The 14,159-nt window shown below is 35.2% G+C and overlaps 1 protein-coding gene across 2 annotated transcripts in view; it reads right to left on the bottom strand.

Moving 5' to 3' along the window:
- The window catches only part of LOC127523707 (integrin alpha-X-like), a 56,955-nt gene that overhangs the window by 31,743 nt on the left and 11,053 nt on the right, over positions 1 to 14,159 (bottom strand). Inside the window, exons 3-30 of one of the 2 annotated variants that reach the window (XM_051914748.1) lie at positions 12,157 to 12,260; positions 11,986 to 12,056; positions 11,594 to 11,708; positions 11,344 to 11,474; positions 11,087 to 11,232; positions 10,488 to 10,638; positions 9,801 to 9,951; positions 9,578 to 9,651; positions 9,253 to 9,370; positions 9,036 to 9,169; positions 8,768 to 8,914; positions 8,438 to 8,638; positions 8,152 to 8,285; positions 7,925 to 8,061; positions 7,620 to 7,768; positions 6,917 to 7,048; positions 6,748 to 6,821; positions 6,489 to 6,630; positions 6,157 to 6,255; positions 4,733 to 4,812; positions 4,495 to 4,581; positions 4,316 to 4,394; positions 4,119 to 4,214; positions 3,468 to 3,554; positions 3,201 to 3,311; positions 1,882 to 1,995; positions 1,005 to 1,115; positions 82 to 892 (exon numbers count right to left, since the gene is read on the bottom strand). The exons of the other annotated variant lie outside the window; for it this stretch is intronic. Of the exons in view, the coding sequence (XP_051770708.1) occupies positions 809 to 892; positions 1,005 to 1,115; positions 1,882 to 1,995; positions 3,201 to 3,311; positions 3,468 to 3,554; positions 4,119 to 4,214; positions 4,316 to 4,394; positions 4,495 to 4,581; positions 4,733 to 4,812; positions 6,157 to 6,255; positions 6,489 to 6,630; positions 6,748 to 6,821; positions 6,917 to 7,048; positions 7,620 to 7,768; positions 7,925 to 8,061; positions 8,152 to 8,285; positions 8,438 to 8,638; positions 8,768 to 8,914; positions 9,036 to 9,169; positions 9,253 to 9,370; positions 9,578 to 9,651; positions 9,801 to 9,951; positions 10,488 to 10,638; positions 11,087 to 11,232; positions 11,344 to 11,474; positions 11,594 to 11,708; positions 11,986 to 12,056; positions 12,157 to 12,260 (3,259 nt within the window). The 3' untranslated portion in view covers positions 82 to 808. Of the gene's footprint in view, positions 1 to 81; positions 893 to 1,004; positions 1,116 to 1,881; positions 1,996 to 3,200; positions 3,312 to 3,467; positions 3,555 to 4,118; positions 4,215 to 4,315; positions 4,395 to 4,494; positions 4,582 to 4,732; positions 4,813 to 6,156; positions 6,256 to 6,488; positions 6,631 to 6,747; positions 6,822 to 6,916; positions 7,049 to 7,619; positions 7,769 to 7,924; positions 8,062 to 8,151; positions 8,286 to 8,437; positions 8,639 to 8,767; positions 8,915 to 9,035; positions 9,170 to 9,252; positions 9,371 to 9,577; positions 9,652 to 9,800; positions 9,952 to 10,487; positions 10,639 to 11,086; positions 11,233 to 11,343; positions 11,475 to 11,593; positions 11,709 to 11,985; positions 12,057 to 12,156; positions 12,261 to 14,159 lie in introns of those variants that run through there. 2 annotated transcript variants of the gene reach the window in all.

Below are 14,159 nucleotides of genomic sequence, written 5' to 3'. Positions count from 1 at the left end.
TTCTGACTTCTGTTCATACTCAAATTTTTATTTAAAATACAAATTAAGGTATGCATATAAATAATGACACAAAAATAAGTGTAATGGATAATGCCTAAATTATTTAATTTAAATTTATTTTAATTTCCTTTCCAACAGGTGCCAAAAAAAAAAAAAAAAAAGCCAATTAAACAACATTTTTATATAAAGCAGAAAACATTAAATTTGCACCCAGTGCAAATCCCTATTATAAAAATCTGAAGAAACGCGATGATGTAACTATGGAAGCTTGTTTACGCCACTCAATAACAAATAAAAAAAGGTAACTGCAAACTTTTATGTCTCACAATTATGTCTTTTTTTTCTCAGAATTACAAGTTTATATCTCACAATTCTGACTTTTTTTCTCTGAATTACGATATATAAACTCGCAATTGCAAATTAAAAGTCAGAATTATGATGGAATTGCAATTTTTCCTCAGAACTGGATTTTATTTCTCGTAACTGTAACTTTTTTTCTCTGAATTGCGTTACAAAAGTTGGAATTGTGAGATAAAAAGTTGAAATTACCTTTTGTATTTTTTTTTTTTTTTTTTTTTTTTTTATTCTGTGGTGGAAACAAGCTTCCATAGAAAACATCTCAAAGACAGTGATAAAAAGATCCTCCAATATTTCTAATATTTCTGCTACAGTTTATACTCAGTCATTATCAGTTTTCATAACAAAGAAGGAAGTCAAATATTTATAAATACTTTTGTAACTCGTTGTGCTCACTGATACAAAACAAAACACGATCAGTACTTATATCTTATAACTGTTTGAGTGCACATTATTGTGTCATGTTTGGCTCTCCTCCTGCATCGCCCTGCGCCTCCTGCAGCATCTGCTTGTACTGGCTTTTGAAGAACCCAGCCTTGTAAAGAGAGAAAATATGCAGTAATATGCTGTAAGCATTAAAAAAATATAGATTGTGTAGAAAGGTGAAAGTGTCAGGGACTGAAACTGATTTTATGAAGGCGATATACCTTATAGAGGGCCGCTGCGATGAGAGCCAGTAGCAGCAGTCCTCCTATCACCCCTCCAATGATCTCTTTGGTCAGGTTCGCCTCCTCATACACCTCCACTTGAGTGTTAATCTACAAAGTGGAAAAATGTGAGCAAGTGAATTTTTAGTGCAGTCAGAAGTGATCTCATTGTAACAGGAAGACCTCCTCCTTCCTCCCACACAGATGTTCCATGCCGAACAATAGATAATTATAATAGATTATAATTAATTATAATAGATCATAATTTGGGTTAAATAATTGATAAATACTATTTGTGAATTATATTACTACACTGAATTAAATGATAAATATGACATTTCAATTCTGTCACTGGACACTTGAATAGGTTAGAGCAAAGGATGACACGTACAGCCTAACTAAGCAAGATTAAACATGATTATTTAATAACTATGTACAATCTTTTGTTATAATGCATCTGTTTTAGTGTGTGTATGATCCACATCCTTGTCTCTTTTTGGTCAAATAAATGCAGTCTAGGTGAGCATAAGAGACTTTTGAAAACATAAAAAACTTTTGAACAGTAGTGTAAGTACTTTTGTCTCTGTGGCATTTCTTTATAAAGAAATAAAGAAAAATACTGTGACTTCCTTACTATGAAAACACACTTGTACAAAGTAAAGCACACACACATATGCACAGGACGTATATGTGTAAAAAACATTGTAAGTGCAAATTTCAATATATTTGCAAGAATCAAAAAGAGAAAAATTATGTGGTGTGAAAAAATAAGAATAAAACAGATCAAATGAACAAATCATAAGCTATAAAAACAGAGCAGTGTTTTGAGAGCTCTTTTTACAGTCATGAGACTTGACGTGAACGATCACTGAATCACCTGGAGAGACGGTGCAGTGCGTTGAGGATCAGAGGAAAAGAAAATATATTTGCTCTTGTCATAATCCAGAGATGTTGAACTGACCAACTCAAACACAGCAGCTCTGAGTCCAGTCTAAGAGAGACACAGATCATGACAATAAGAAATGATCAAACAATTATGAATATATATATATATATATTTTAGGGCTGTCAATAGATTCATTTTTTTTTTATCGCGATTAATCACACACTTATCGTGAAATTAAGTATACACCATTTATCTTGTTTAACATGTCCATTTGGCCATCATTGCCTATATCCAGCAAAGTAAATCATCAGATTGAAGTGTGATTTTCACAAAACTGTATTTTTCAGCTTTTTTCAAGGTAAATTTAGATGTCTTTCCAAAAAAGGACACCAAATAACCAAATAATATGATTTCATATAATTCATACATGTATGTACACCAAAGCACCCATAAAAAAATGACAGCAAAAAAAACGTTTCAGAATTCACAGTGTATAATATGTGCAACAGCAAAGAGCTTGTTTACATTTTAGTCAAGTTGCGATACTGAACAGGACCACATGGAGACGCCAAAAAAAAAACTAAACCAACCGCCTTGACCTGCATATATATTAAAGTGCACAGTAACATGCACAGGACAAATCCAAACATTATCCTGAATGTGTGTGAAAACAACGTGAATGTACTGAAATATTTCTGTGCATAAATACAATGTGCGATCAGTGCGTCGATAGCGCTCATACATGATTTGTTTGCGCATCAATATAACGGACTCGCGCGTGCTTAATGTACAACTCCTGTATGTCGCCGCAATCGTCTTTACTTTGATTGCAATCCTTATCCATCAAAACTTTCTTAGCAAGAAACTGGTTTGCTTTATCCAGCCGAGAAACATAGTTTGCATATCATCTGGCCATAAAGCGGTGGGATGTTTCGACATTCCGTTCAGACAGGAACAGTGCGATGCGAGAGGGCTCGCGATCTTCAGATGACAGAATATGACAGAGAGTTCGTGTTCTAAAGCGAAACAGACACTGGAATGAATAATTCTCTCTGCCATCTCTGATATAATCAGCATGTTCTTTAAGATCATCTAACTGCGTGACGTAAATTACATTATGGCACAATTTCACATGCTTCATTTTTTTTTTTTTTTTTTTTTTTGCGTTAAATGTGTTAACTTATTTTAACGCATTAAGGATTTGAATTAATCACATGCGTTAACACGTTAACGATGACAGCCCTAATATATATATATATATATATTATATATATGTTCTGTGATTTGAATTTGCTTTAAAAGTCAGATACCTGCTCTATCCATCCAGAGCTCACATTGCCAGATATATTATAGAGTTTCCATTCATTCTTTATGAGAGTGATGTCACAGCTGAACACGGCACACACCGCCACAGAGCAGTTCTGACACACACACACACACACACCCACACACATAGAGAGAGAGAGAGAGAGAGAGAGAGAGACAGAGTTTCATTGATGTATGTTTAACATATACTACAAATAAATTGTGGAAAAATAATGAGGTAAAACAAAACTAAATTTAAAAAGTGTCCTCACCACCACAGGATGATTTTTAATAACGTCCAACAATGTAAAACTGGTAATAACAGGCTTCTCCATGTTCTTGTTTTTACAGCCAGAAATCTTTAAAAAGAAGGAAAGAAAGAAAGTAGTTCTCAGTAGTTCTCAAACTCTTTAACTCGTAGGCCCCTGTTGTCCAACCCCTTTACATTTGCTAAGATAGTTCTCATTCCCCTGCTGTGATTATGATAAAGATGTTTGTTCACAATCTTTTTTTAATGATATACTGAATTAATTAACATTATTAATTTAAAGTATAGAATTTTACCACAATTCATTTTGTGATTCCAGAAGTTATAATCTGTATTTGTTCTTCAGTAAAAACAATGATTATTGAGGGAAAATACAAAGAAATATGATTTTCAGATTACATCTTGATTTAAATAAAGTAAGATTATGTTAATATTATAATAATTTATTAATTTAAATACTTTTACATCATCCTGAGGCCTACTTTTTGCTGAGGCCTCCTAGTGCAGAACCACTGGTTTCAAACATAAGTGTTTCAGAACAACTATGGGTGAAGGATGGGATGCCATTTTTCTTCCCTACATCATACCAAAATTATTTATTTAAAATAATCAATATACCTGTATGGCTTATGAGATGAGAAATAAATTCACACACTTGCAAATTTGAATTAGTCCAGATGTCAGTACCACCAAGTTTCACTGGTACTCTGATGAACACTTTGAAAGTTAATTCTCTGAGGTCATTCTGAACCTGAAAGAGGAAAAAGAAAGTAAGGAAGAGTTATGTACAGTATTTTCTTCTTTTATCAAAATAAAGATAAGATACAATAAAAAAAAAAAAATTACTAATACCTTTATTATCTGCTGGACGGGTTTCATAAGATCCCTTTTCCCTGAAGTAAAATTAATGTGGATGGTGGTATTTTCATGCCTTTTATTTAAAATGAAGAAAGAAAAAGACAATATTGCAGTACAGAATAAAGACAAATGTGGTATTATTTTTATACAGAAACATGGAGCAGAGCACTAACCTTATCAAGGCAATATAGATGGCATATTTGACATCGATGGTTTTCTGTTTTTTAAATTCACTGTCAATTGAGTGTTTGTCATTTCCACTGTGAGAGATGGAGGTTTTGATTATTAGTATGATTTATCCATTTCTGATAAAATGATCATGTGAGAGTCCTCCTAGAGCTCATGGTCAAAGGCTGTTTCACACTTTGAGTTCACTCAAACAACTTCTAGCACACAAAGATGGTGTCATACCTTCTGACCTCAGCAGTAAACGTCACATTTTGGCCCGGTGTACTTTCTTTATTAATACTGTATGTAATCTCAAACACAACCTAGAATTTGAACAAAAAAGCCAGATTTTGGAATAATTAAAGTTGTTGTAATTCATATGACAACAGAACATGTTGAACAGTCACACACCCATGAAAGTTGCTCTGGATAAAAGTGTTTGTTAAAGGATTAGTTTACTTTCAAATGAAAATTACCCCAAGCTTTACTCACCCTCAAGCCATCCTAGGTGTATATGACTTTCTTCTTTATGATGAACACAATCTGAGAAATATTAATAAATATCCTGACGCATCCAAGCTTTATAATGGTAGTAAGTGTTACCAAATGAGTAAGAGCTGAAGAAAGTGTCTCAATCCACATCCATCCATCATAAACAAACTCCACATGGCCCCCAGGGGGTTAATAAAGGCCTTCTGAAGCGAAGCGATGCATTTGTGTAAGAAAAATATCCATATTTAACAAGTTATGAAGTGAAATATCTAGCTTCCGCCAGACCGCCTTCCGTATTCTACTTGCGAAGAAAGTGTAACGCCTCTCGCAGTTCACAAAGCTTACGCTACATCCTACGCCTTCCCTATTCAGCTTACTTTTGTACTTTTGTAACTGATGCGACGCAAGGCCATCTGGGGAAAGCTAGATATTTCACTTTATAACTTGTTAAATATGGATATTTTTCTTACACAAATGCATCGCTTCGCTTCAGAAGGCCTTTATTAACCCCCCCCCGGGGCCGTGTGGAATATGTTTATGATGGATGGATGTGGATTGAGACACTTTCTTCAGCTCTTACTCGTTTGGTAACACTTTCTACTACTATAAAGCTCGGCTGCATCAGGATATTTATTAATATTTCTCCGATTGTGTCATCATAAAGAAGAAAATCATATACACCTAGGATGATGTTAACTAATTCTTTAACTGCTTTGAGTTTAAAAGTAATCAAGTCAATAAATGAGCGTGTGTATATGCATATGAGTAGAGCTGGACAATGAATAGTATTTTAATCTGCTTCTCTAGATCAATTAAACATACTCCTCGCAATTTTGGCCCGCTGGTTTTTTTTCCTGAAAAGGTCAAAGGTTGGAGTTCAGTGATCTCCATTGTGATATTCTGCTCGAATTAATAAATGAAGTATTTCTGGGACTAATTGTAATAAATCTAAACATGAATCTTGACTATAAAATAAACCCTGTCTATGACTTGATGTTCTCTTGATTTGTGCTTATGTGAAAGTGCAGTAATTCTCATGAAATCTAAAAAGAAATGTCTCAAATGAGAACAACTGCGATTAATAATTTTTTAGCAAAATAATGATTATCAGTTTAACCATTAACATGCATTCCTCCACATAAGCAAATGTTCATGTCAGCGGTGTGATTATTGACCTGAGTTTTTTCCTTGAGGATGGGTTTACTGATTTGGCAAGAGGTTTCTCCCAGTGTAACTCCTCGCTCAGCATCCAGAGACACACACTCCACTCTGCCCTGCTCATACAGAATGTTTATCATATATTTCAACACACACATAAAACATGCTAACTAACATTCCATTGCATTGCATTGCATGGTTTGAAAATAAAGTCTAACACTCCATAATTTTAATGTGGCTTATTCAAAACTTCATTGCATCTTCAGTGTTTTATAGCTATTTTGCTTTAGAAATGTCATTGTTATCATTATTAACTAGTATCAGTTTCAGCATATGTGCCTATGTTTACCTGTTTAGACGTGAATCTCCTGTAGGAAAGTCCAAAGGGGTATTTGAGGTTGAAGAGAGTGTTGTATGAGTTTTCTCCTCTGTTTTCTACAAACACTGTCACATTGAGCTCCTGCATTATCCCAACCTCTATGTTTGTAGCCCTGGATCACAGAAACCAAAGAGAGATTCGTAAATACTTTCATAAGCATCAATATGCTTTGGAATTATTTATTTCTTTTCATACTTCAGTTCAGAAACAGAGCAAATGATTTGCTCACCCAGAGAAATTGAAATCCATTCTGAGGTCGTCAACACATAAATTATCAGTTCCACAGTTTATCTCAAAATCTAGCTATAAAACAAAGTGAGGGCACAGAAAAATTCATGAAATGTTCATATGTGATGAAGTTCTGCTAACTTCTGCTCTTAACACCGATGAACTCTTACATTGTGGTCTGTGGAGGTCTTTATCTCTGGCAGCAGTATTGGTCTCAAATTTTGCATACTTGCTGATGGAAGACCCTCAAATGTGAAATTTAACTGATTGGACAACGGGTTCAGAGCATCTTCTGAACAAGCCTTATGGAAACGAGAAATAATAAGAGATGTTATTAACAAAACACTCTATGGTTATACTTGGGTCACTCTTGCTTTGCATTTGTTTCTTGTTATGTCCCCATCATATTTCTTAAAATGTTGAATATAATATTAAACTGAATATAATTGAATATTGAATCACTGAATATAATATTAAACATTTGTAGTTTTATCACAGTTAAGAAGACAATATATGGATTATTGGTTTTTTATTTTCATCCTGTCAGGTTATACTGTTTGACATCCTATTAATTTTCTTGCTGCTGTGTATATAATCAAGTTATAATTAATAGTGTGTGTCGTGTTTAAATGTTTTTATGTGGAATTTCAGCAGAAGATCATTTGTAACTACACACTTTTTAATGTAAGCACATAAAAGTTACATTATAACAAAAATGTATAAAATAAAGGATAATTAATGAAGTTTGAATGCCTGAGTTTTAAGTATAAGAAGCAGGAATTATCCTTTTAGTCCCAAATTATAGCCTAGAATCATCAGATTCACTGAAAATCTATTTATAAATGCAAAACAAAAATGACATTTGATGCTTACCTCTATGAAGAAAGCATGACTTTTGCATACTTCCTGCACCCCAATTTTCATCACATCACTGAGGAGCCGGTTTTTGGGTGGGAAGTATGCTCGATATTTCTGTCGCTTGGCATCCAGCGTTATGGTGTAATTAATATTTGCAGCCAAACCTAGAAAATGTGTTTGATCATAAAAGCCCAAAAATATTAGCAATGCACTAATACCGGATACCAAGAGCACACCAGAATACTACAAACCTTGAGCAGAATATATGACCATACGTGATGTAAAAACATAAAAACTATGCAATTATATTATGAATAAACCTGTTATGCCATGTTTGTATCTGCTCATGGTGAAGCACACAGTCAGGGTGTTTTGCAATGGCTTCGCACAGTCACCGGTTGGTATTTTGGTTGGGTTGTAAGTTACTTTGGTTTCCAAGAGCATGATGGGTCTGGACCTGAATGATCCACATATAACACATATGAATGATTATGGCTCAAACTATGTATTTGTATATATTTTTAGTTCTTTATAGAAGAAAACAGACCTGAGAAGCAGAACTGCTCCCTTGGACCCAACAGCAATGTCAGGAAGCTTGTCTTGACTCTGGTCTAGAGAAGACTGACTCAATGAAATCCCAAAGAACCGCAAACCTGGTCGCACAGACGATCCAGCAATTCTCTGTTTTATTCAAGGAATGACACATAACAAAAATGTTACAATGAGTCTATGAAATGAGTCAAGAAAAGTAAAGTAATGTAAGAAACCAGGGTGAATAATGATGACAGAATTAATTATCCCTTTAAACTGACACCAACCCACGTCTTTTTCACCTGTGAGTATTTTGGAATGATAACTCCATCTCTCCCATTGAAGATGTAGATGCTGCCCTGTCCATTCTCCTCTAAAGGAGCTCCAATCAGCACATCCATGAAACCATCACCATTCAGATCTGCTGGACTGGCCAGAGAAGAGCCAAACTGACCCCTCTGGCCTGCCATGCCCACCAGTGTATCCAAAAAAATGAAGTCTGACTATTAAAATAGATCAGAGAGAGGAGAAACAGGGTTACACAGACACAATGGTACATTTATTCACTCTTATTCTAGGAACTCTTTTTTTAAAAAAATTCAATCTTAATTGAACGCCCAATAATCACTGACCCGACGCGTGAAGATGTAAACAAACACTATGCCCTCCCGGTCAGACTCCATGTATGTTGGTGCCGATACCAAAAGTAGGTCTGTATTGGAGTCACGGTTCAAATCCACCACACACACCTCAGCTCCAAAATATGAGCCAATCTGAGGCTGAGAAGAGAGGAAGAGAAGCAATGTATTCACTGTACAGTTATTCCGAGTTCACATACTTTCACTCGATTGCATTAATTTGTGTTGTGCTAATATTTCACATTAATATGAGTGTTACAACCTTAGGAGGATCCAGTTGTTTTAAATCACTTTGTTCAATTCTTGAAACAGTTACTTGTCCCTTATGCTTGTGTCTTGGCGCTCCCATTACTGCATACTTTGCTCCTGACATTGTTGCTATTGCCAAGGAATAACCTGTGAAGAAAATAGACTTGAAAATATTCAGATGTATTTTGACTGATTAATATTGATTTACACAGTCAAAGAAGAGATCTCACCTAAATAACTGTCATGCTCACTTCCAGCTTGAAAGACAGCTGAATTATCATTTGGTTTGTACAATTGATATCCACCCTTCCACTGGAAAGCTCCCACTGCAGTCATTATCAAATCTGTCTGAATGCAGATAATATTATAATGTTCAATTTCTAGATAAGTTTACAAGCATACAAAATCTACAGTGTTTTTCATTGAGGTGTGAAAAAAGCCTAGTGAAACATGAGTCAAAACAGCAAACATCATGTATATTTATGGTTGCAAATAATGTCAACAAAACAAAAACAAAATACTTTGGTGTGAAATAAGTTAAATACATAGAATTACATTTGATGTAAATGCTGCACTAAACCCGTCCTGTGCAAACTCCATTCGAGATGAATCTCCAGAGGTCTGGGTTCCTATAACAAATAAAAGAAGCAACAACATAGTTATTTATTATTAGTAGTATTATTAGTATAAATCAACCAAATGAACAAAGTAACTGTACTAACATGACAGTTGATAACTCTAAAATGTAAACATTCTGTCAGTCATTCTGCAAACATACCTTCAATGGCAATAATGTTCTCTTTGAGTTTTTCACGAATGCTTTCCAGCGCATCAAAATCGGTTACTTGGAACACATGATTATTGGTGGGTAAAGATGCAATAGTTGCCAGCTCCTCTCTTGCTTTGTCTCTATTAAAAGCATTGCCAACCTAAGAAAAATTTAATGGAGATAACTGTAACACTTCATAAATGTAATGATTTTATTAACTATAATAAAGTGGATATTTCACAAAAAAATCTAAATTCAGCCGTCATTTACTCCCCCTCATTTCAGTTCAAACTTGTTTGGCTTTCTTTCTTCTAATGAATGCAAAGGAAGATGTTTTGAAGAATGTTTCTGCTGTCAAGACAACAATGGACACCATTGATTTTCATTTTAAAAAACCCTTCAGAAGAAAAAAAAATCAGGTTTGGAATGACATGAGGTTGAGTAAGTGATGTCCTATTAGGGGAAACAGTCATTTTAATGCACAATATTATCACAGTGGCCATATTAGATCTTGTGTTTGTTCACTGAAAATGTCAAATCTTTTCCAAGACAATTCACATCAGGAAAGGATGTGTGTTGATTTTCCTTAGGCATCTAGATCTGAATCAGTATAAATAAAACCAGCTTTTGCACAACTAATATAACTAAGTCTTTTAATCTAGCAGAGACAAAATATGAGTAGAAATCCCATCTTACCCCAATAGCATATCGTATTATATTTTTAGCTTGTGCTTGTTGAACAGCTGCAGTCAAATCATCTGGATCAGTTGATTCACCATCCGTGATGACAACCAAAATTTTACTGGCTGATGGTCTTGCACCTCCATTACTTACAAATAACTCATTCCTGTTAATAGAAATTGGTACAAAATATTCAATCAATATTATTATAATTATGGGATATGTATAGAAGACATTTCTTAACAAGTTAAAATGGCTTGTCTTTGAAACCTTGATCAAATTATGAAGCACTGTAAAACATTTACACACACACACACACACAAATGAAAGAAAAAATAATCGTAGCAGTATGTGTATCCATTCATTAATACATTTGTTTTCATGTACTTTTTGCATGGTTGCTCAGACATCTACTGTATCACTGTTTTTTGTTTATCCATCATCTTAGTTTTTCTTTATATGAGGAATAATTTGTTTTGTTTTTTTAAAATAGGATGTGCTCCTCAGCCCTCACTAGAATTCCTGTTAAACTTATCCTTACTCCAAGTCTTTCTGTAAGAAGTAATATTACTCGTAGTTAAAAGAATTCCAATGAAATAGCAGACATGTCTCACATAAGTTTTCTTATAGCTCTTGCGGTGTAGGTCCATCCTCTCTGTTGAGATATCCGATTCACTGCATCTTGCCACCAGGTGGCTTTTTTGACTTGTTGAAACTTGTAATGAATGACACATTGTGTAGAAAACTGTGCAATGGCAAACTGTAAAAAAGACAGACAGATTTAGTGCCTCATGCTCTGAAAACTGGGGGTAAAAAAAAAAAAAAAATCATGCATAAGCTAAATAATAATAATCATAAATGCACTGATTACCTGTGTATCGCGGTCTATAAAACTTTTGATCATTTCTATAACAAAATCCTTCATCTTAATAAACTCCAGAGGTTTTACACTTCCAGATCCATCCAGTAAAAAAGCAATATCAATTTGTGATATTGGGCATTCTGAGGTTGGAGAAATGAAAAATTGCATCATATTTTCATTTAATCTGAATAATCATGTCATACAGTATATACAGTATGAAGAAGACTTGCTTTGATTTGGTAGAATGCCATAAATGTACCTCTCAGAGTCTCTGGCACAGATGTGCTCACAACATTATCTGGACTGATTTTAAAGCACATGCCATTGTAAGTGGTTATTTCATCACAGTTCTTGGGTATGGTTGGACCACAAACCTGAGAGAAATTAAGATTTTATTTTCAACATGACAAACTCTAATATGAACATTAGTGTAAAATTTGGAGAAGCAAAAATTCTTAATTATTTTAGAAATTTTTTAGATTGACTGCAAATTGTAAGGCTCAACAATGATTCAAATTATACAAATATATAAATACACAAAATCTAGCATGTTTTTGCAGTAAAACTTTAGAATATCATAACATAATTTCTCTTATAGCATTAAGATTTTATATTCTCACAAAAACGGATTATTTAAAATATGAAACTTACTACTGCTCTTGAAGACTCAGGATCAATAGACATTGAAAGTCCAAGGGACATGTTGACAGCCTCATTGGTGACTGTTGAATAAAAAGTGGATTTTTTTTTAAAGAAATGCTATCATGGATAATAAAACTAGTATCTTATATTACATATTTGAAAGCATCATATAAAAAGTACCAGTAATGGGCAGTGACAGGCAGTTTCCTTCAGTGACAGTACAGCGATATATTTGTCCTCTCAGAGTTTGACTGAGTTGTATTAAAGGATCACTCACAAGTAGACTGAAAAAAGACAGGAGGAATATGAGAACATGTTAAAAAAGGAGAAATCTGTGGTGTTCCTGGTTGGGTTTTGAGTATGATGCAAAAACTTCTGATCATATTACAAAAAAAACTAAAGATGAAAGATGGACATCAGCATACTTTTACGCGCACCAAATGAATTCCCGCGTCTGACCAGAGGATGGTGACACAACTGAATCATCCATCCACTTCCCAAAGTGGTTACAGCGTAGTATCATACAAGTATAAATTAATTTTTACTTGATTATTAAATTGTTTAATTTAGGTTTAAGATAATTTTAACTCAAGATAATTTTTTTTCATTACTACTGGAGCTGCAGTTTGCTATGTTTCAAATGATTATTAAACAGCAAGCACAAACTATGCAAAAGCGACAGTCCTTCCGGCACACTCAGTGTCCGAATTCCCTCACTCGTTTTCATTCACTCCTTTAAGTGGACTATATAAGGGAATAGTGAATAAGGGTATAGGGGGCGATTTTGAACACAGCACTGGTTTCAAGTGTGTTGTTTTTGAATAGCTCTTTCCACACTCTTCTTCGACGACTGCACACTGTGCTCAGTACTGTGCGTATTGCCACCTAGTGGACTCTTCTGTCATGCTTACGCGTGCACCGTCCTCATGGTCTCGAAATTTGGGCTACACACGGACAGGGTGTGCGGACGTCCGCAAGCCCTCCGGATGACGAAAATTACGTCATGCGGACGGTGCACGAACGTGGACGGCCAAAGTATACTTTGGGCTTACCGCACATGGCAAAAATGACCCATTTCGCGTGACGTTGTGCACAGCATTTTTTGTAACTTTGCGCGTGACTCCGCATCCGAACATGCACGCCTTCGAGCCAATTCTGACCAAGCGTAAGTGTCTGTACCGGCATGTCACAGGCACCCAGTTTGTGCTTGTCCAAATTAATTGCATACATTAACAAAATGAGCCTACAATTGCAGCCTTTATAATAAAAGTAAAGGTCCATGTTTAATAAAAATGTTCATGAAATTAAATTAAAATGTTTAATGAAATTTTGTTTCGTGCATTAAGTATAAACGCCTCGTCCATTTGGGGAGGAGCATGCGCAGTCTGCGGAGGCTCGCGCTGCGGAGCCAGGTGAAAGTATAAATCGGGCTTCAAAAAGGTTGGACAGGTCTCGACTTTATGCAAATAGCAAGCGGAAAACGCGGGCGGCAGCCAGTCTCTGTGAGGTTCAGGTTGTGGCACCTTTCTTGAGCATTTAAAACTATGCAGGCAGTGCTGGAGTTTATGCTGGATTTAGTTGGTAAATCATATTGTTTACACAATGGAGGTTTTGCAGTTGTTATATATTTGTTAAATATTGCAGTTTGGATGCTTTCATTGTGATTACACTAGTTGGGTTTATATAGGTTTATAAAACTGACAGCATATCTTTACTTGGGCATTTGGAAACAAAGCTGGCCTTATGGTGCGTGTCCACTGGCGGGCAGCAGAGCGAGCATTTTCAATTCATTCCTATGGAAATTGAGCTTCACGCTTGCGTGGTGCATTGTGGGATTGACAGCGGACCAGAGAAAGCGTTAAGAGCATCCGAGAGCATCCAAAGTTTGGGCAATTCTCTACTTTATGCAAATATCAAGTGAAAAGTACCCCGGTAAAAATCATATTCCGGGGGGTAAAATCCACGTTTTTGGCAGGGTTCCCCTGGTAAAATTCACATTCCAGGGGCTAAATATCATGTTATTTAGGGTCGCTTCAACACACGGACATAAAAAACAACCTGCGGCAACAGTGTTAAAGTAGCCCAATTCCAAGGGAAATCCGCAGACTTGGCAACACTGGTTGTGAAAAAAACATTGATTAAACACACTCACTACAAACACACCCCAAAGCAGAGGTGTTATA

The sequence above is a fragment of the Ctenopharyngodon idella genome, chromosome 12 (assembly GCF_019924925.1).
Source record: "Ctenopharyngodon idella isolate HZGC_01 chromosome 12, HZGC01, whole genome shotgun sequence".
Taxonomy (NCBI): domain Eukaryota; kingdom Metazoa; phylum Chordata; class Actinopteri; order Cypriniformes; family Xenocyprididae; genus Ctenopharyngodon; species Ctenopharyngodon idella.
Note: the sequence above shows the minus strand (reverse complement) of the source record. Positions and strands in the feature narration are given on the sequence as shown.